This window comes from Bos javanicus, chromosome 13, assembly GCF_032452875.1.
Source record: "Bos javanicus breed banteng chromosome 13, ARS-OSU_banteng_1.0, whole genome shotgun sequence".
NCBI lineage: Eukaryota > Metazoa > Chordata > Mammalia > Artiodactyla > Bovidae > Bos > Bos javanicus.
The window spans coordinates 75,640,648-75,661,083 of NC_083880.1; the positions used below are offsets into that span (position 1 = coordinate 75,640,648).

Here is a 20,436-nt window from a genome sequence, read left to right on the forward strand (position 1 = left end):
ATTCCGTTTTATATATATATATATTCTTTTCCATTATGGTTCATTACACGACATTGAACGCAGCTCCCTGTGCTATGCAATCAGACCTTGTTGTTCATACATAAGAGCCTGCCTCTGCTGATCCAGGACTCCCACTCTATCCCTCCCCCAACCTTCCACTCGCCCTTGGCAACTACCAGTCTGTTCTCTATATCTGTGAGTCAGTTTCTGTCTCATAGATAAATCCATTTATGTCATATTTTAGGTTTCACGTAGTAAAAGTGATACCGTATGGCATTTGTCTGTCTCTGTCGGACTTCACTGCGTGTGATCATCTCTGGGTGCATCCGTGTTGCTGCAAATGGCATTATTTTGTTCTTTTTAGGGCTATTCCATTGCACGTGTGTACCATATCTTCTTTATCCACTCATGTGTGGAAATTTGGTTGTTGCCATGTCTTGGCTGTTGTGAAGAGTGCTGCTATGAGCACAGGACTGCATGTATCTTTTTGAATTACAGTTTTTCTGGATATATACCCAGGAGTGGGATTGCTGGATCATATGGTAACTCTATGTTCAGCTTTTTGAAGAACCTCCTTGCCGCTTTCCACAGTGGCGGTGCCCGTTTGCATTCCCACCAGCAGTGTTGGAGGGCTCCCTTTTCTCCATACCCGCTCCAGCATTTGCTATTTTTAGACTTTTTAATGATGGCCATTCTACATGGTGTGAGGTGGTACTTCATCATACTTTTGACTTGAAGTTATCTAATTATTAATGATGATGAGCATCTTTTTATGTGCCTATTGGCCATCAGTATATTTTCTTTGGAGAAATGTCTGGGTAGGTCTTCTGCCCAGCCTTTGATTGGGTTGTTTGTCTTTCTGTTATCGAGTTGGATGAGCTGTTTGTAGGTCACATCACCTGCAAATATTTTCTCCCAGTTCCTGGGTTGTCTTTTCATTTTGTTTATGGTTTCCTTTGCTGTGCAAAAACTTACAAGGTCCCGTCAGATGATGAGTTTTCTTTCTTTGTTTGGCTGTGCCTGGTCTTACTTGTGGCACCTGGGAGCTTCGATTTTCATTGTGGCATGCAGGGTCTTTTAGCTGTGGCACGTGGGATCTTTAGCTGAGGCCTGCAAACTCTTAGCTGCAGCGTGTGAAATCTTGTTCCCTGACCCGGGATCAAACCTGGGTCCCCTGCATTGGGAACATGGGGTCTTAGCCACTGGAGCACCAAGGAAGTCCCAAATGCGGAGATTTTAGATAAACAGCAAGGATATATTGTATAGCACAGAGAATTATAGCTGTTATCATGTAATAATCTTTAATGGAGAATAATCTGTAAAAGTACTGAATCTACGTACTATGCTATACACCTGAAACTAATATAATATCATCAATCAACTAGACTTTAAATGAAGCATTTTTTAACTGTGAGATTTTCACAGAAATTAAGGCTCTGGGTTCTCTTAAAAAATCAGAAGATCTGTCCATGCTGCATCCACACTCCCAAAGGTCACCACTTGGCTGGAGCTGCATAGCAACTGGTTCCTTTCAGTGGGGTAGGTGGCTTCCAGTTGGCCACAATCCCCACCACTCCCTGTTGCCTCCCTGACATGAAGGCCACGTGTCAGCTGTCATTCCTATCTCGCTTGCACTATTGTCTTTCTCTAAGAAGAGTTAAGGGGAAAGTTAAATATTTCTTGTACCAAGAGGTGGAAATTGACAGATCAGCAAGGCACGTGTTTCACTCCTTGAAGTGAGCTACTTAGTCTCTGTAAATCTTGCTGGCTTTTGTGCCTCATTCACAGAATAAAGTCCAGACCCTCTGGGCTGGCTTGCAGACCTTCCATGACCTTGGTCTTCCTTCCATTCTGTCCTGCCTCACCTCCCAGACTCTCATCTTTCTGTTTTCAGCTACAGCCTACGGTTGCACCAACAGACTCCCCCAGCTTTATCCATGCAGTTCCCTTTGCCAGGAATGCTTTTCTCACTTGCCATTCATTTGCCCAGCTAATGCTCACTCAGCATTCAGGTCTTATGTTAGACATCTCTGCCTCCAGGAAGCTATCCTTGACTATACTGAGTTAGGTGTCCTTCCGGTGTGTTCCCTTAGAACCCTCTTCTATTTTTCACTAATTATTTTATCACCTACTGATTTGTGTCTTTCCCTCACTGGACTTCAGAGCTCAAATGCAGGGACTGTGACCATGTCTTACTTCCTTCCACATCTCTGCTTTCTAGCACAGCACAGTCTATATGCCCCGTAATTAGTGGTCAGGTTAATTTTCTCTCCATTATAACTCAGCACAAGCTGATTTAAACAGAAAAGTGAATTTATTGGCATTTATAACCAAAAAGTTCAGGGGCATGGTTGAATCCAGAGGTTCAAACGGTGTCAACAGAAGTCAGCCTCTTTGCATCCCTTGGCTCTGTTTTCTTCAGGTTGGCTTTGTTCTTTTCACGTGTGATGGCAGAAATGCCCCCAAGCAACACAGGACTGCCAGCCTGATAACTGTTGTAGAAAGAGAGTAACTCTTTCCCAGGAGTTCCAACCAAGTGCCAGACAAAGCTCTCCTTGGCCTGGCTAGAGCCAGTCACTCAAAGGTGGATGTAGGTTGAGACAGCCCCCTTGGGACTACACAGATGGGGAGTGATGGAATCCCCGGCCCCGCACAAACACTCAGGATACTGTTACCAGAAGGTAACAGCATGGATGCTGGGAAGACAAGAACACCAGCCCTTAGCTTCCATGTGTATGTTTTAAGCCATATGAGAGCCAAGAACGCACATGTTCTTACCCAGCTCAGAGTAGGTGCTCAGTAAGCGCTTGAAGACAAATCTGGCCCAGTTACCAGGGGCCACGCCCTTAGATGTGGCTCTGAAGGGTCTGGCCCATTACCTCCATGCCCTCATCTCCTAGGACTCCTCCTCTTCCTCTCTCTACTCCAGCCACACTGGTACTCAGCCCTGCCAGCCACACCCGACCTCAGGGCCTTGGAACACTTGCTTCCCTACGTCTGAACCATTCCTCCTCCCACATGGCTTCCTCCCTCTCCTCCTGAAGATGTGTTCAGATGCACAGATTCACACAAGGACCTCCCTGACCATCCTATGAGATGCAACGCCTCCCGCACAGCCCACACAACACAAATCCTTTGCTGTATTTTTTCCATAGTCTTTATCACTCCATGTATAGAATACACTTTGCCCAGTTCTTGGAAGCACACTTTGGTGGTCTGTAATAAATATAACCGTAAGTAATAATGAGTGAATGAATGTCTTTTAAAGAGCTGCATCTTTATTTATTTATTTATCTATCATATATTTATTTGGCTGTGCTGCGTCTTATTTGTGGCACACAGGATCTTTAGCTGTAGAATCTAGAATCTTTAGCTGTGTGGAATCTAGTTCCCTGACCAGGGATCGAACCCTAGCCCCCTGCATTGGGAGCTCCGAGTCTTAGCCAGTGGACCACCAGGGAAGTCCCAAGAACTACATCTTTAGAAGCATGTTGCTGGTTGTGTAAGAATATCCTCTCTCGTCCGACTCTGTGCGACCCTATAGACAAGCCCACCAGGCTCCCCTGTCCCTGGGATTCTCCAGGCAAGAACACTGGAGTGGGTTGCCATTTCCTTCTCCAATGCAGGAAAGTGAAGAGTGAAAGGGAAGTTGTTCAGTCGTGTCCGACTCTTAGCGACCCCATGGACTGTAGCCTACCAGGCTCCTCCGTCCATGGGATTTTCCAGGCAAGAGTACTGGAGTGGGGTGCCATTGCCTTCTCTGAATGTATCACTACCACTACAAATAATAGTAATAAAAATAATAATGAAAAGCACAAGACTCAAGAGTGTTGATGAGGACGTGCCCATTCCTGGACAGAAGCAGGAGCCACTTTGCTGGGTGTCAAGCCCTGGTCTAAGCATTTGGTGTGAACTTCCAGAAATGCACTGGTCTCAAATGCCCCTTGGTCATGAATGGTGACTCGAGTTAGGGTGGTCATCTCATCTGGGTCATCTGGAACTTTCCCAGTTTTCACATTCAAGGTGCCAAGTCCCAGGAACCTCCTCAGTTAGGCACATCCAGATAGTCGGTCCCCCTAATCCACTTTCACAGCTCCATTTATCTATTTAACATTTTGCATTTAAATTTACATCCTAGGGAAATGCTTTTAAAGCTGCCAGACACCTCCAGCTGAAAGAACATTTTTCAAAGGATAAAAAAAAATCTTAAGAGGCTGAGTAGTTGCGTAAAACTTCAAAAGAAGAACCAGTTTAGACATCTTTGTTTGTTCTCTTCAATTTAACTATGATTTTATCATTTGTAGTCAGTTTGATTCTTTTGTGATTCAGTGATGACGGGCATTTATCCTTCTGGTTTTTTTGGTAAAGTTCTTGTGAATACAAATAGACCCATTTGCTGAGCTAAGAAGATCGTTTCTATTTTCTGTGTTCTCCTATGAAACTGCCAAAGAAGCCAAGTTTTTTTTTTCGTTTTTTTTTTCAGCTTTACTGTTTAAACATGTGAATCAACCTTTTTTTTTTTTTCTTTACCACCATCATTTACTTGTCTTTCTCTTTCAAACAAGCTGATCTGTTTTCCAGGAGTTTCCAAGTAATTAAACCCAATTAAAACCATTAAATTCTTTCTTTTAATGACAACTTTATTATTAAAAGCTAACCACAAGGAGGAGATTTAACTGGCAAAGCCCTCCATTGTGTGTTAATCCGTCCCTAACCTCTGGCTGACACTTCCAAGAGATAAACCCCACAGAATAGCGAGGCTGGTTTAATGAATAGCTTTAATTAATACTTTTCTTCCTTGTGGCAGAGTAATTATTTGTTCAGCTTGTAAACAGCTACTTGGCAGTGTTTTTTTTAAGGCCCAGTTGGCTTGTATGGCGTGATGGCTCTGGTTGATTTTGTGTGTTTGTGCGTTTGGTTTTCTTTTTTCTTTAAAAGGGAGAGGGAGAGCACTGTGTTCCAGAATCGGTGCAAAAGCACGTTGACCCCAAGTTGGGGGCGTCAGGGTAATCGACACAAGAGAAAAGCCAGGCGAACACACGTGGCAGGCTGCCTGAATTTGTGAACTGTCTCCAAGGTAGGCAAGGCTGCCCTTTGCAGAAGTCTGCAGGCCCAGACAGGGTGCCCGCCAAGACACAAGCTTGGCCTGAGGCGGTCTGGGTGCTGGGATGAGAAGGAAAAGGCCAAGATCACAAAGCGCCAAACCAAGCTTCTTCTCCATGTCTCCCCTGATGGCCCCTTCAGGTGGCACCCGAGAAAGGGACGGCCCAGTGCAAGCGCTGGGTGTGGCCAGTGAGGCCCTGGAGAAGGTAACTCTGTGAATAAGGATGACAGACCCTCTGCGCTTGCTCCCAACTCAGTATCCACTAAAGAGCTTTACATACATCAGCTCGTTTACTCTCATCCTTTAGGAGTAGATGCTCTGGTTACCCACATGTGCAGGCCAGGAGATGGGCACAGCGACTTCTGGCAGTCACTGACCTCTAGTAAGAAGGACAGAGCCCGAGTCTGCAGACTGGGGCCTGGCTGCAGTGGTGACGCCGAACAACTGGGCCACGTGGACTTTTGAAACAGAACGGCACTTACACTCAGCTGGTTGGGAGATCGAAGAATTTTTTAACTTGTCACTTATTTAGAAAGCTAGTTTCATCGATAAGGTTGTCCACTCTAGAATTACAGAGTTAATTGACTAAGAGCCAAGCCTTTCATTAATTTTAAAGGAATTAGAGCAGCGGTTCCCCACTTGAGGGTACTTTGGCCTCCCGGGCGCTTGACTGGAGACATTTTTGGTTTTCACAACTGGATGAGGGGGATACTCCTGGCACCTAGTGGATAGAGGCCAGCGATGTCGCTGAACAGCCTACCATGGACAGTACAGCCCCAGCAAAGAATGATCTGGCTCCAAGGGTCAACAGTGCCGAGGCTGAACAACCCTGATTTATCAAGAGCTCCAGTTTTTCACTCCAGAGATATTCTGTAAACACACAAAAGCAGGTTCATGCACCCACCTATCGGACTCCTAAAGAACTAGCCCAAACTTCTTCTTTTAAAGTAATTAAGAGTTCCCTGGTGGTCTAGTGGTTAGGATACAGCACTTTCACTGCCATGGCCTGAGTTCAGTGCCTGATTGAAGAACTGAGATCCTACAAGACAGGGGTCCCCCACCTCCAGCGTCTAATGCCTGACGATCTGAGGCGGAGCTGATGTCATAATAAGTGTAATGTGCTTGAATCATCCTGAAACCATCCCCCCACCACCCCAGTCCATGAAAAAATTGTCTTCCACAAAACGATCCCTGGTGCCCAAAAGGTTGGGGACCACTGCCACGAGACACGAAGTGTGACCCAAAAAAATAAGAATAAAGTAGTTGACTAAGGAAGTCTCTTAGTGAATTTGACTGTTAACCATGCCGCTAGCTTTCAGAAACACATCTAAGGAGCTGAGTTCTCACAGGAATATTAGCCGTGAGCTTGCTAATTAACAAGTAATTAGCAAGATCACATCCCGAACTCACAAACATCTACCTCTGCTGGTTATACACGTTTCCTTAAGAAAATGCCTTGTGAGGAGCTTGAAGTAGGGTTAACTAACTCCATCACCTAAGAAGCTTCAGGGTAAGAGAAGAGTTTGGAAATCTCCGGATGCCTCTTTAGACCTGCTTCCCGCTGGGAGCACTCAGAGATGCCTTTGGAGTGGGAAGTCCAGGAAGGCTTACACCTGGGGCTGGGTCCACTTAGACCGGAAGTGGTTTAACCTGTAGGATGTCGGCATAGGAGCATCTTGGAGGAAAGACCGTGGGCTGCCCCCTCTTCATGTTGAAAGACTGACTGGCGTTTCACCTGAGACCCCCGTGATGAGGGTGAAAGAGACTGCCCCTGGAAGCTGCCGTCCTTTGATCCCCGTGAGAACAAGATAACGTGCATACGAGAGTTGTGTTTTTCATTGTTTGGTTGGTTTTTTTCTGAAAATTACTTTTGGAAGCATTGCATTTGGTAACATTCACGGATCTAGAGAGGCCCTGAATTGGTTACCAGGATGGGCCTTCCCCCGGCTCATCTCTCTTTGACACATACAATGACATCCTAAAAAGTTATGGGCTGCTCATAAATCAGGGGTTGGGGCGGAAGGCTGGGGAGCCAAGAGAGGATTCAGAGTCCTTCAAGGCCGGCTCAAGTGATGTGACTTCCAATCTCAGCCAAAGCGTCTGGTTCCTGAAGAGCCATTCCTGGCTTGGGGAGTGGGGAGCGGGGGACAGCTAAGAAGTGAGGGATTTACTGGGTAACTTTTTTTTTCCACATCACGTCTGGGAAATGAGAGGCACAAATGCTCAGGGGCAATGAAGGGAGATCCTTCCCCAGCACGTGGTCTCTCCTTTTATCCACTCTGAAGCCCAGCAGTTATTAAAAAGGAAAGCTAGCCTGAGACTGAGAAAAGGATCAGGCTGATTTTTGCATGGCAACCACCTGTCATTTCTCTTAACTTTGGAAGTGTAATTTAATTAAATGGGTCCCTTGTTCATTAATGGAGAAGGAAATGGCAACCCACTCCAGTATGCTTGCCTGGAAAATTCCATGGACTGAGGCGGCTGGTAGGCTACCAGGTAGCCAGGGTCCATGGGGTCGCAAAGAGTTGGACACGACTGAGCGACTTCACTTCACTTGTTCATTAAAAGTAGACCTCAACAGTTTTAAATCAGACATTTACCAAAAAAAAAAAAAAAATTCTGGTGGTAATATGACTGTAGCTTCTTTTTCTTAATAAAGCACTTGTTAATAGTTCCTGTGAAGACATACTCCGTGAGTAAAATGGATAAGATTTTGGTTTCTTCGGTAATCCTGTTACCGAAAGTGTGTGGGGTCCGGCTGCTTGCCAATCCAAAAACAGGCCACGTTGATGGAAAGGAAAGTTAGCTTTATTTCAGATACCGGCAGCTCAGAGGGAGGGTGGCGGACGTCTGTCCAAAGGCCAACTCCCCACCACCACCACTGGCAACCAATGGGCAAGAGCTTTTATAGAAGTCTTGGGGGCGGGGGGGTACATGCAGAAACAGCACAGTCATCTCTGACAGTCATCTTCAGATGGGTCATCGGTGGTCTGACCAGTGTCATCTTGATTGTTTTAGGTCCAGTTAATCCTCAATTCCAGGGTCCATTTGTTTCCATTTCTTTGTGGCCAGTTTTCAGAATCGCGGTAGCTCATGTCCTGGGTACAGTCTGGTCATCATGTAGCTAACTTCTCCACCTGCTATTTTAGTATCTATAAGACAACTCACAGGATTTGGCTCAGCATACTATCTACAGCCCTTGAGAAAGAACTAAAGGTCCTTGACTATGCTTAACGACTACATTATTATTATTATTCAGGCTCCTTTGACTGTGTTCCTGTTTGCACACTTCCCACTTCTTGGACTCAACTTATTCTTTAAAGTTTTCCGCCAACCAAAGGCAGGCAGAGGCCTGATAGTGGGGGGAGGTGGGCAGAAGGCACAAGGACCAGAGGGATCTGCTCCGCTTCAGTCCTGGGTTTGAATCCCAGCTCTGTTGCTTTGAATCTCCTCCTCGCTTTGAATCTCATTTAATCTGTAAACTAGGGACAAGATATTTTGAGGAGGAAGTGTGCTAATATACAAAAGACTTACACACACTTAAATATTTATTTTTAAAAATACTTAACCGAGCATCTGCCTTGTACCCGGTCCAGGTTCGAGTTACATAGCAGTAGCTCTCAGAGAGCTTGTGTTCTGGTTGAGAGAGAAGCATCAGAAATCATAAGATCTTTCCAGATAATGGTAAATGCTGTTAAAAACTGAAACAGCGTAATGAGATGCCACATGAGTGGAGGGTCAGCACCCAGGTTACTTCAGGCGGGATGATCAGAGAAGGTCTTTCTGGTATTGAAAGTGGGAACTGAATGTTACAAAGGGGCCGGCCAGGAAAGCATCTGGGGAAAGGAAATTCCAGGCAGTGAGAACAGCCAGTGCAAAGGCCCTGAGGCAGTATCGAGTTGGCAAGCTCACAGAGCAGACCAGTGGGTTAGAGTGGAAAAGTGAAGGATGCTGGCATTATTCAGAGGGCCAGAGGATGCTGATGGGTTTTAAAAGAGGAGGGACAGTTCTGGTTTTTGTTTTAAACAGACCGATCTTGCTGCTGTGTGGACAACAGCTTTGGAGGTGAGTGGAAGCTAGCTAGCCATATATAGCCCAGTATACAAATGTGCTTGCTTTCAGCCTCCCTCACCGTCTCCCTCTCTCAGTGATGATCTAAAGGCCCCTTGGGAATAAAGTAAAAACATGAGTTACAGGCTAGGCTCAGATAATTAGAAACAGGTTTTTTTATAACAAGAGTGTCCAGCAATGAAATGGGAAAGTTACGTGGGATGTGTGACAATTTTTCATTACAAATGACTGTCCTGTGTCCCTGGCACCCTCTAATGTGTATTTCCCAACATCACCAAGCAGTTAATTCAGTTCTGACTCTGTCTTCCTGAAGACAGCGTCCGGGTTAATCCCACTCGCTAAGGGCTCAGTCCCACAAGACCGCCCCCACTTCATGCCAGTTGCACATCTACATTGTTACCTGTGCTTCTGACCAACTGGCTATAAATTAGAGGTTCCATGACCCCCTCCTTGGGTTCAACTAATGTGCTGGAGCTCACAGCACTGAAAGAAACACTTACATACAGGGACTAGTTTATGACAAAGGATATCATGAAGGATACGGATGAACAGCCACGTGGCGTACATAAGGAGGGTCCAGAGGGGTCCCCAGCACAGGAGCACCCACATGCAACTGGGGTGTGCCACCTTCCCAACACGTGGATACGTTCATCACCCCAGGGAAAGTTGCTCAGTCATGTCTGACTCTTTGTGACCCCATGGACTGTAGCCCGCCAGGCTCCTCTGTCGGTGGGATTCTCCAGGCAAGAATACTGGAGTGGGTTGCCATTTCCTTCTCCCAGTATTATATTAGTTTCAGGTATGAAACATAACGAGTCTGTATTTTTATAGATTTCATAGCATAAAAAGGTTTTATAGTATGGTTGACTGTGTTCTCTGTGCTGTCCATCACATCCCCGTGACTTACGTGTTTTACAGCTGGTAGCGTGTACCTCTCAATCCTCTTCAGCTGTTCTGCCCACCCCTCTCTCCTCAGGCAACCACTTGTTTGTTCTCTGTATCTATGAGTCTGTTTTCATTTTATGTTGGTTTGTTTTGGTGTTTTGATTCCACATACAAGTGAAAACAAACAGTATTTGTCTTTCTCAGTCCAGCTTATTTCACTGAGCAAAATATCCTCCAGCTCCATCCGTGTTGTCAGAATGGCAAGATTTCCTTCTTTTTCACGGCCAGGTAACATTCCGTTGTATGTACACACCATATCATCTTTATCCACTCAACTGCTGATGGGCACTTAGGCTGCTTCCATATCTCGGCTATTAAAAATTCCAAGGGCTTTAGGAGTTCTGTGCCAGAAACAGGGACAAAACCCAAATATATATTTCGTACTATAAATCACAATATCAACCCTCCCCAAATGCCACTTCCCCCCAGTTATGACAAGGAGGAGTGTTGCCCAAACTTGCAAACTGCTCTCTAGGGGGAGATGCCACCTTTGCTGAGAACCTCTGCCTTAAAACAGGCTTCTCTGGTGGCTCAGCAGTGAAGAATCCGCCTGCAATGCAGGAGCCATAGGAGACACGGGTTCGATCCCAGGGTCAGGAAGATCCTCTGGAGGAGGAAATAGCAACCCACTCCAGTATTCTTGCCTGAAAAGTCCCATAGACAAAGGAGCCTTGTGGGCTGCAGTCCATGGGGTCACGAAGAGTCAGACATGACTTAGTGACTAAACAACTGCCTTAAAACATGGTATATGAGATCACACACCCAAAAGAGCAGCATTTTGTCATTTTTTTTCATTGCATGCTGTGTGGTAGGCAGACAAATGGGCCCCCAAAAGGTGTTCAGGTCCCAGTCTCCAGAATCTGTGAATGTTACCTTGTATGGCCAAAGAGACTTAACAGGTGTGATTAATGTAATCAGAGTCCTCAGAAGAGGGAGGCAGGAGGTGAGAGTCGATAGCAGGAACTGGCTGCGGCGAAGGAGCCAACGCCAAGGAATGCACTGGCCTCTGGAAGCTGAAAAAGGCAAGGAAACTGATTCGCCTTTGAAAGCTCCCGAAGGAACACCTTGACTTAATTTTTTTATTTATGTTATTTATTTCTGGCCGCACTGGATCTTCGGTGCTGTACGGGCTTTTCTCTAATCGCAGAGAGCGGGGGCTACTCTTTGGTTGTGATGCATGGGTGTCATTGTTGCAGAGCACAGGCTCTAAGCTTCAGTAGCAGCAGCACAGGGGCTCAGCAGTTGTGGCACACAGGCTTAGTTGCTCCATGGTACGTGAAATCTTCCCGGACCAGGGATCGAACCCCTGTCCACTGCTTTGGCAGGCAGATTCCTATCCACTGGGCCACCAGGGAAGTCTGAAACACCTTGATTTTAGATTTCTAATGTCTAGAACTCTGTAAGAGGACAAACTTTTGTTGTTTCAAGCCACTGAATTTGTGGTGATCTGTTACAGCATCCACAAGAAACTAACATACATGCTCATCTTTGTGTTTAACTTTCTGCGATGGTGAGTGGAACAGGTTTGCCATCTGCAATTGTGAGGACAAGTTTCTTTCTGAACTGTGTTTGTTTAAAAAAAAAATGTGCAGGAAGGGTAGCTCAATTAAAGGAAAATCCTAAGTTAACACAGCTGCTCTGCAGTGTGTGAAACTTGCAAAGGTATTACAAGAATGGCCGTGGTTTAGCAAATACCAGGTCAAACTACTGCACGGGAATTTCTAAGTGGGGAAAGCGTTCTGATGGAAGGTTGTGGACTCTGATGCCTTTTTTGCTAATTTGCCTGTGCTAATAATATACCCAAGCACCAGGAGGAAATCATATCGCACTCATTATCCTACGGGAGCCCTAGAAAGGAGTCACTTGCTTATATTCATGTGAGGAAACTGAGACCCAGGGAGGGTGAACATCTGATCCAAGGTCATGTCCCTGGGGAATGGCAGTCCTGGGATTTGAAGCCAGGTCCTGCTGACTCCGCAGTTAATGTTCTCGGTCGCTTTGCTTCAGGAAGCTTCTTGCCTGTGGCCACTTTCACGCATACCTGGTGAATGGTGGAGGCGATCTGTGGTGCTCATTGGAGGAAAGCACTTGCTCCATTAGGCAATGCTTGTATAAAAAAGAGACTGTGGCCCTAAGACCAGAAAATAAAACAGGCCCTTCCGTGCACTTGCCTTCACAACACTTTAGGGTTGAGGGAGTAAGAGGTGCCATCAGTCTTCTGAAGTGCTGCCTGGAAAGGCTCAGTTATTCCTAAGATGTGCAAAAGCACTTGAACTTGCCTGTGGTCATTGCCACTCTGACTGAAATATACCTGTTTGGGTGCAGACACAGGGAAGCTGTGAGCAGAGTCAAGAATCTTTCAACTGCATGCAACAGAAACAGCACACATTAGTTTAAGACAAAATGGAAAATGTATTTGTGTAACCAGAATATCCAGAAGTAGATTTTAGAAACAGTGGGATCTGATCCCCCAATATTTTCGTATGAATTTGCATATGATGATGTACTTTGATGTTTCGTCATCTATTCTACTGCTGCTGCTAAGTCGCTTCAGTCGTGTCCGACTCTGTGCAACCCCACAGACGGCAGCCCACCAGGCTCCCCGTCCCTGGGATTCACCAGGCAAGAACACTGGAGTGTCATCTATTCTAGAGATTGGTAAATTTTTCCCTGGTGGCATAATAAATATTTTAGGCTTTAGGCTAGGCTCTGCAGGAGCGATCAACGCTGCCATTATAGCCCGAAAGCAGCCACAAACGATGAGCAAAGAAGTGGGCATGGCTGTGTTCCAGTAAAACTTTATAAAAATTGACAGCCGTAGTTTAGTAACCCCTAGATTCTCTTATCGGAGAAGGCAATGGCTACCCACTCCAGTACTCTTGCCTGGAAAATCCCATGGACAGAGGGGCCTGGTGGGCTGCAGTCCATGGGGTCGCTAGGAGTCGGACACGACTGAGTGACTTCACTTTATTTTTTCACTTTCATGCATTGGAGAAGGAAATGACAACCCACTCCAGTGTTCTTGCCTGGAGAATCCCAGGGACAGGGGAGCCTGATGGACCGCCGTCTATGGGGTCGCACAGAGTCGGACACAACTGAAGCGACTTAGCAGCAGCAGATTCTCTTATATTTCTTTCATTCTTTTTTTGTCTTTTTTAAGCTGGTCATTTTTAAAGTAAACATTCACTAAAAGGATGACGACCTGCTGCTGCTGCAGCCCACCAGGCTCCCCCGTCCCTAGGATTCTCCAGGCAAGAATACTGGAGTGGGTTGCCATTTCCTTGTCCAATGCATGAAAGTGAAAAGTCAAAGTGAAGTTGCTCAGTCGTGTCCGACTCAGCGATCTCATAGACTGCAGCCTACCAGGCTCCTCCGTCCATGGGATTTTCCAGACAAGAGTACTGGAGTGGGGTACCATTGCCTTCTCCCGGATGACAACCTACTCTTTGAAAAACTCGTTTAATCTTTGTATTAATAACAATTTTATGAGTTGATTAACCCCATTTTACAGATGAAAAACTGAGGCACACAGAGGTTAAGTAACTTGTACAAAGTCATCTAGTGGTAAGAGGTGGAACTAGCCTTGAACATAATAAGCAGTCTGGCTCAGAACCCACACTCTTAACCTACTACAAAACACTCAGTAATGACTGGCTATTATTATTATCCAGCCAGCTGTAAAAAAAAAAAAAAAAAAAAAGACCACACTCTTATAAGTTAATTTCAAGATGAATTTGGGGGTGTGCCTTTCTTTTCTTCAAAGCGTTGTGATGCTGAATAGTGTGGCTCTCACCTCTTTAAATTATAAACGGAATTAAATGATGAATTAAACCATCTACTACAAAAGCGTTATGTGCTTAAAATAGAAAACTTGGAAAATTCAATAAAGGAAATTCTCTTTTGGACGAACAGAGCTGTGATTCATTACATACGACTTTTTGGTTCAAAACTTGGACTCCTTCAGAAATGAAAATGGTTTCCTCCTAATCCACAGGGATTGGGCAGAAGACCTCTTAGAATACGGCTTAAATCGGAGAGCTTAGATATTTGGGAGTGATGAAGGCACTTGACAGAAAACAATTGCCGTCATCTAAATTAACATCTAAATTAACCCCGAAGAATTTTTTGCATTCAGATTTTGAAACCTCCAGGAATCCACATGCCATTTTCCTCCTTCAAGTTTGTTTGATATTCGATTAATTTCGTTTTAGGAAAAGACTTTCTGTTTTAAGGCTCTTACCCTCTCCGCCCGCATCCAGGAAATACAGCCATACGTCACAAGATAACTTACTGATCCACAAGGCAGATCTTTGAGGGGCCCATATGGTGAACACCCCCACCATCTTCCTCTAATTAAGAGAACCTCACCAAGAATGCGTGATAATTAGGTTACAGCTGCATCCAGACCCACAGCGTCTGCCTCGAGGGGGGTTGTTGTGCTTGGAGCGTCCTCATCAGCTTCCTAAATGAAAGCGTGCGAAGCCCACCTCGCCGTCATCAAAGCCGAACCCTGACAAATCTGTAGAACATGAGAGCACATTGAAAAAATCTGCAGTCTGATTTGTACCTTTGTGGGGAGAGAACCACCCACAGATTCTTGAGTCAAAGACGACATTCCATCCGCCCGACCCCAACGGCCCCCAGCGCAGTCCTTTCCACAGACAAGTTACAAATCGAAGCCTGTTTTGGAAAAACTCCCTTTTCTCAGTTCTCCATTCTGGTTTAAATTGATTGTTTCTTAAGCACAATCTGTTTCTTGCTGTTACTTAAGAAATTAACCACCGATTTTTTTTTTTTAATCCAAAGAGTATGTAATGATTAAGAAAATGGTTTTCATGTGAGATGGTATTTTCATAAAGCACATCTTTCGTAGGGTACCATCTGATTCGGGATATTCCTGCTGGGTTTACAGAAACACGAGGAAGCACACTGGGATGTTTTGACAATAACCAGTGCTTGCAGAGTGCCTGATATCCCGGACCCTGGGCTGGGGGTTACACGTGTGCTGTTTCATTTAGTCCTTTTATTAGTTGGAAAAACATGGTGCAAAGACTCCATATTTTAGGCTTTCTTTGGGAGGAGTGCTAGTTCAGGTGGGCTTCCTCCCTCTCCAAGCTACACGGGGTGAATTAAGCTAACAAACCAGGATGGTGTGTTTATAGAGCATGTCAGGGATGCATTCAGAGGGCAGCATGAGATGAAACCCCTGTCACCCTGTCCTCACATTAATTCATGCTCAGCCTCCACCAATTTTTGTTTCTTCATTTCTCAGTCTTTACAACCCTGAAAAAAACATTTTCTACTTGGATACAGTGGTCTGGCCCGGAGTAACACTGTGTGTCACTTAACTACAGGGACAGTTGCGCTTTTCTTGGGCTGTTCTAGACTTTTCCACCTCAGCAGAACTAGTTTTTATCAAGTATCTTGAAAAGAGGTTCCCACTACACAGTTTAAAATCATCTAATAGACAGCATGCAAGCAGATTTTAGAAAAAACTGAAATAAGAGAATGCTTAGGGAGTAGTTAGGTATTCTAAAAGTTCTCCTCAGAAACCTTTGGGTGTCTTGAAGTTTTTGTTTCAGTTTTTAATAATCTCAGAAATGTTTGAATCTCTTCTCTTTAAAAAAAAGAAATTGAGAATATTCTAGATAAGGCTAAAGTTCACTTTGATCATCACTTCTAATTCCTCTCTCCCCTCCACTCGGCTTTCCAAAGGTAATTACTGTTCTGATTATGGATATATAGCTTTGCAGATATTTACAGATATATAAGGGCCCATGGAAAATATGTAGTAACATTTTATATGTCTCCAATAAATGGTAATAACATGCAGTATATAACTCTCTGATATGTACTTTCAGTCAATATTTTTTTGATGTGTCCATGTTAACAACTGGAGATCTGGTTCATTTGTTTCCATTGAATTTAGTTTCCCATTGCACGAATATTCTACATTTTATTTCTCTCTTTAGTGGACAGCTAAATAGTTTTCAGTCATTTGCAGTTTACAAACAACTCTGTAATGAGCATCTTTTTACACATCCCTTGTTCACATATATGGATTTTTCTCTAGGGTAGTATTTACTCTGGTCTTCCCTGGGGGCTCGGACGGTAAGGAACCCGCCTGCAATAAGGGAGACCTGGGTTAGATCCCTGGGTTGGGAAGATCCCCTGGAGAAGGAAATGGCGACTGCCCACACTCCAGAACTCTTGCCTGGAAAACCCCCATGGACAGAGGAACCTGGCGGGCTGGAGTCCATGGGGTCACAAAGAGTCGGACACGACTGAGTGACTAAGCGCGCAGTGTACACTGGAGGGTAACGTTGCTTGCCGAGGTTTCCCTTTCTGGCGGCACTGGGCCTTCACTGCTGCACGGGCTCTCTCCAGTTGCGGCGCTCGGGCTTCTCACTGCGGTGGCGTCTCTCGTTGTCGAGCTTGGGCTCTGGTGCCCGCGGGCTCAGTGGCTGTCACGCACAGGCTTAGCTGCCCCATAGCATAGGGAGTCTTCCTGGACCAGGGATCAGACCCGTGTCCTCTGCTTTGCCAGCTGGATTCTTAACCACTGGACTACCAGGAAAGCCCCTCCTTTTGTTTTTAGTTTTCTTTGAATCCAAGAAATATATGCGTAGAGTTTAAAACTCATGTCTTCTCCAAAGGAAGGGATTATGAAACGCAGCGAGCAGTCCCCAGTGATTTCCCCCCAACCCCACCCTGTTTTTTCACCCAGAGGCAACAACTCTCAACTCTTGATTCTTTGCGTATTTACCTTCAAATTTCGAAGTAACCTGCTTCTTTACCCACTGCATGATTTTTTTCTGTTTTCGGCAGGATCTCTGGCTTCCCAAACTACAATGTAAGGCTTTAGCTCTCTCTTCTCACCCACCCTTGCCTCTCACACACATGTAGACTTTGTTTCCACACCCTCCCAATATCAGTAAGTCATCATTTCAGCTTTATTGATGTAGAGGATTCGGCTTCTTATAACCATGCAAACACTTGTCACGGGTAAGCCATTTTTGTCTACAGTAATTGCTTTTCCTGTTTTGTGTGCTGGCCTGAGAGTTGACATTTTTCTGAATAAATCCTTTCAGTGGATGAATCTAGATGGCTGCTGCTTCTTGCTTCCCACTTAGCACATGGAGGGCTGGGCATAGGTGGTTAGGCGTACAAACAGCCTCACTAGGAAAGAATGTGTGCACTCCTGCGGAGGTGAAATGGTTTGGTTTCGAGCAGTATGTGGAAACACCCCCCAAACCTTTCCCCAGGTCACACAGTGATTCCTTACTTGGCTCCATGGAGTTTGTTTTCCCCATTTCCTCTTCGTTTTTCATGGACCACTCTACCCTGCGACTTCCAGCCAGGGCCTGGCGTGCTAAGGTTTGGCTATGGAAGCCCTAATGAGGTGTTTCACCTAATGGCTGTGTTCCTGGGCTTGATTCTTCACAGTTGTGTGTGTGAAGCTGAGATCACCAGCTGCGATTTTCTATTTTTTTAAGGGTCAAGACGGGTTTATGTCATTCATTATTTGTTTTTATAATAGAGGTAATACAGCCTCCTGGTGAAAAATTCAACTGGGAAAAGAGGTGTATGGAGGTCAAGGCCACCTTTCCTCCTCTCCCAATCCTGGCCGCTCCGAGGCCTCCTCTGAAGCCGAGCTGCCCTGAACCAGATTACCGGCTTCAGATCCCGGCACTCGCTAGCTGTGGCATCTTGAGCAGGGTGCTCTGTGAGCCTCAGTGTTCTCATCTCTGAAATGGGAAGATATTAAGTGCTCACCTCAGAGAGCATTGTGGGGATTAAATGAGTCAATAAATACTTAGAGAGTGGCACAGAGAAAGCACCTAACAGATATTAACGAGGACTGTTACTAAGTGTTGTCTCTCCTTGTAGATCAGTGGTCCTTAACCTTGACTGCACATTGAAATCAGGTGGGGAGCTTAAACTTTTCTCGTGCCTGGATCCCACCCGCAGCCATTGTGATTTTATTGATTTGTAAATGCTCCTTACGCCAACAAAGTGTGCGGCCAGGGCTGAGAACCATTATGACTATATTTCCCGCGTGTATGCTCTATATTTTCCACGTGTATCAGTTGGAATCAGTGAGGTTATGCTGCAGCAACAGACATGCCCCGAATCTCACCTGCTTCTTATTTATGGTACATGCCCGTTGTGGTCTGTTGTAGCTCTGACACTCATCAGCTTTATTCTGGAACCCAAGCTAACAAGTCACGTGTAGCTGGAACATTTAGCCTTGTGAAGTGGGAAGAGAGCATGGCAAACCATATACTAGCTCTTAAAGCTTCCAACCAGAAGTGGAAAAAAAAGGGAGGGGGGAGAGTTAGTCGCTCAGTTGTGTCTGACTCTTTGAAATCCCATGGACTGGGATCCCACAGGGCTCCTCTGTCCATGGAATTCTCCAGGCAAGAATACTGGAGTGGTTATCCATTCCCTTCTCTAGGGGATCTTCCTGACCCAGGGATCGAACTTGGGTCTCCTGCACTGCAGGCAGATTCTTTACCGTCCCAGCCACCGGAGAAGGCCCTTCCAACCAGAAGTGAAACATATCTTCTGCTGACATTTCGTTGGCCAAAGCAAGTCACATGGTCACCGTTGAGTTCCACAGGGAACCTCTAAATCAGGGGTCAGCAGCCTTTGTCTTCAGGGGGCCAGATAGTCAGCACTTTAGGATCAGGAAGGATCTGTCACAACTACTCACCTCAGCCTTCAAAGCCCAAAAGCAACCATATACAACACACTCTCCAAAAATGTAAAAATCGCTCAACTTGTGAGCCATTCAGAACAGACAGCAGGCCAGATCTGACCTGCGGGCTGTAGTTTGCCAGCGCCTGGCGTGTATCCTCTCCCTACAGGGAGAAGCTTTTCAGGAAGGGACCCCAAATATGGATGAAGAGTAATGCAGTCTACACATTATGTGTGTAGGAACGAGAGGGCGAGAGAATGGACCCTTTTATTGTTCACTGTGTTTTACACAGTAATTGCATGCATGCTAAGTTGCTTCAGTCGTGTCTGACTGTTTGTGACCCTAAGGACCGTAGACCGCCAGGCTCCTCTGTCCATGGGATTCTCCAGGCAAGAATACTGGGGTGGTGTGCCATGCCTGCCTCCAGGAAATCTTCCCAACCTAGGGACCCAACCAGCGTCTCTTATGTCTCCTGCATTGGCAGGCTGGTTCTTTACCACCTGGGATGCCCTTTACACAGTGTACTGTGATACAATTTGCTCTTGTTCCTTAATACTGTGTTTCTGGATGATTCTTTCATGTCAAGAGTTCTAGCATGACTCCCTTTTTTTAATGGCTGCCTAGTTTTCCCTGGTATGGATGTACTACATTGGGTTTTGTTTGTGTTTTTATAGTTAATCCTCTCTTGTTAGATAACAGTGGTTTTTTTTAAACATCTGGAGCAGGAAGGCAGCGTCATAGACTGATCAGTATAGAGAACCAAGATCCCAAGTCTGCCAGTAGTTTATACATGGTTTATACTGCTCTCCCTGAAATGTCTTGTTTTCCAAGAGGTTCTCTTTTCCTCCAGCCATTTGTGGTTCTTGCAACACTGAACACAGGTGCCATTCCAGAGGCCTTTGGGGGGCAGATTTAAACACTGATGAGGATAAATAGAAATAATGAAAAGGTAGACGTGAAATCCCAGAAGCTGTGCAACATTATCACGCTGAGCCCACCTGGACACACATTTTAGGCCGTGTGGGAGCCACAGAGATGAAGACAGACCACAAGCACCGTTCACAGGTGGGACCGGAGGAGGGCAGGCTGAGATGGCACCAACTCCACTTGCACGCTCTTCTCCTCTTCTTCCTAACAGGACACCACGGCGTCCGTGCGCATCGGCCTCATGATGGAGGAAATGATCTTCAACCTCGCAGACACACATCTGTTCTTCAATGACCTGGAGGTTTGGAATTGTTTGATTACTTGTTTCATTCCATAGTTGCTTTATTTAATCACCTGCATCTGGTTTGGGGGCGGAGACACTGCCTTTTCGTTTTCCCTTTTTTCTTTTTCATTTGGAGGCTAGAAACTTTTGCTTGCAACCCCCAAGAAGGCATAGGACTGTGGCCAGCCACAGCTTATTGGAAACACACTCGACCGGATTCCCTCTGCGGTTAATGGGCTTTTCTCTCTGCTCTAGCGGTGATGTCCACTGGCAGTTTTACTAATCCAATCAAAGCTGTGTAGTTTCTTCCTCCTGAAATTTACTATTTAATAAAGTTTATTAAGGCAAATTAGTATGGATCCTCCTGGGTCAGGAATAATTAGCAGCGGGCCAGGATGGAAGCTT

The 20,436-nt window shown here is 45.5% G+C and overlaps 1 protein-coding gene and 1 long non-coding RNA gene across 5 annotated transcripts in view; one reads left to right on the forward strand and one right to left on the reverse strand.

Annotated features, from left to right (window-relative positions):
* The window catches only part of EYA2 (EYA transcriptional coactivator and phosphatase 2), a 262,777-nt gene that overhangs the window by 201,030 nt on the left and 41,311 nt on the right, over window positions 1-20,436 (forward strand). For all 4 annotated transcript variants that reach the window (XM_061437833.1, XM_061437832.1, XM_061437831.1 and 1 more), the window contains one exon: window positions 19,960-20,049. In XM_061437833.1, the coding sequence (XP_061293817.1) occupies window positions 19,960-20,049 (90 nt within the window). The remainder of the gene's footprint in view (window positions 1-19,959; window positions 20,050-20,436) is intronic.
* Window positions 5,011-20,239, reverse strand: LOC133259845 (uncharacterized). The gene is made up of 4 exons (XR_009740533.1): window positions 19,820-20,239; window positions 14,489-14,639; window positions 10,994-12,431; window positions 5,011-10,461 (listed from the first exon to the last, which is right to left on the reverse strand). It is a non-coding gene; the product is annotated as an uncharacterized LOC133259845 (long non-coding RNA).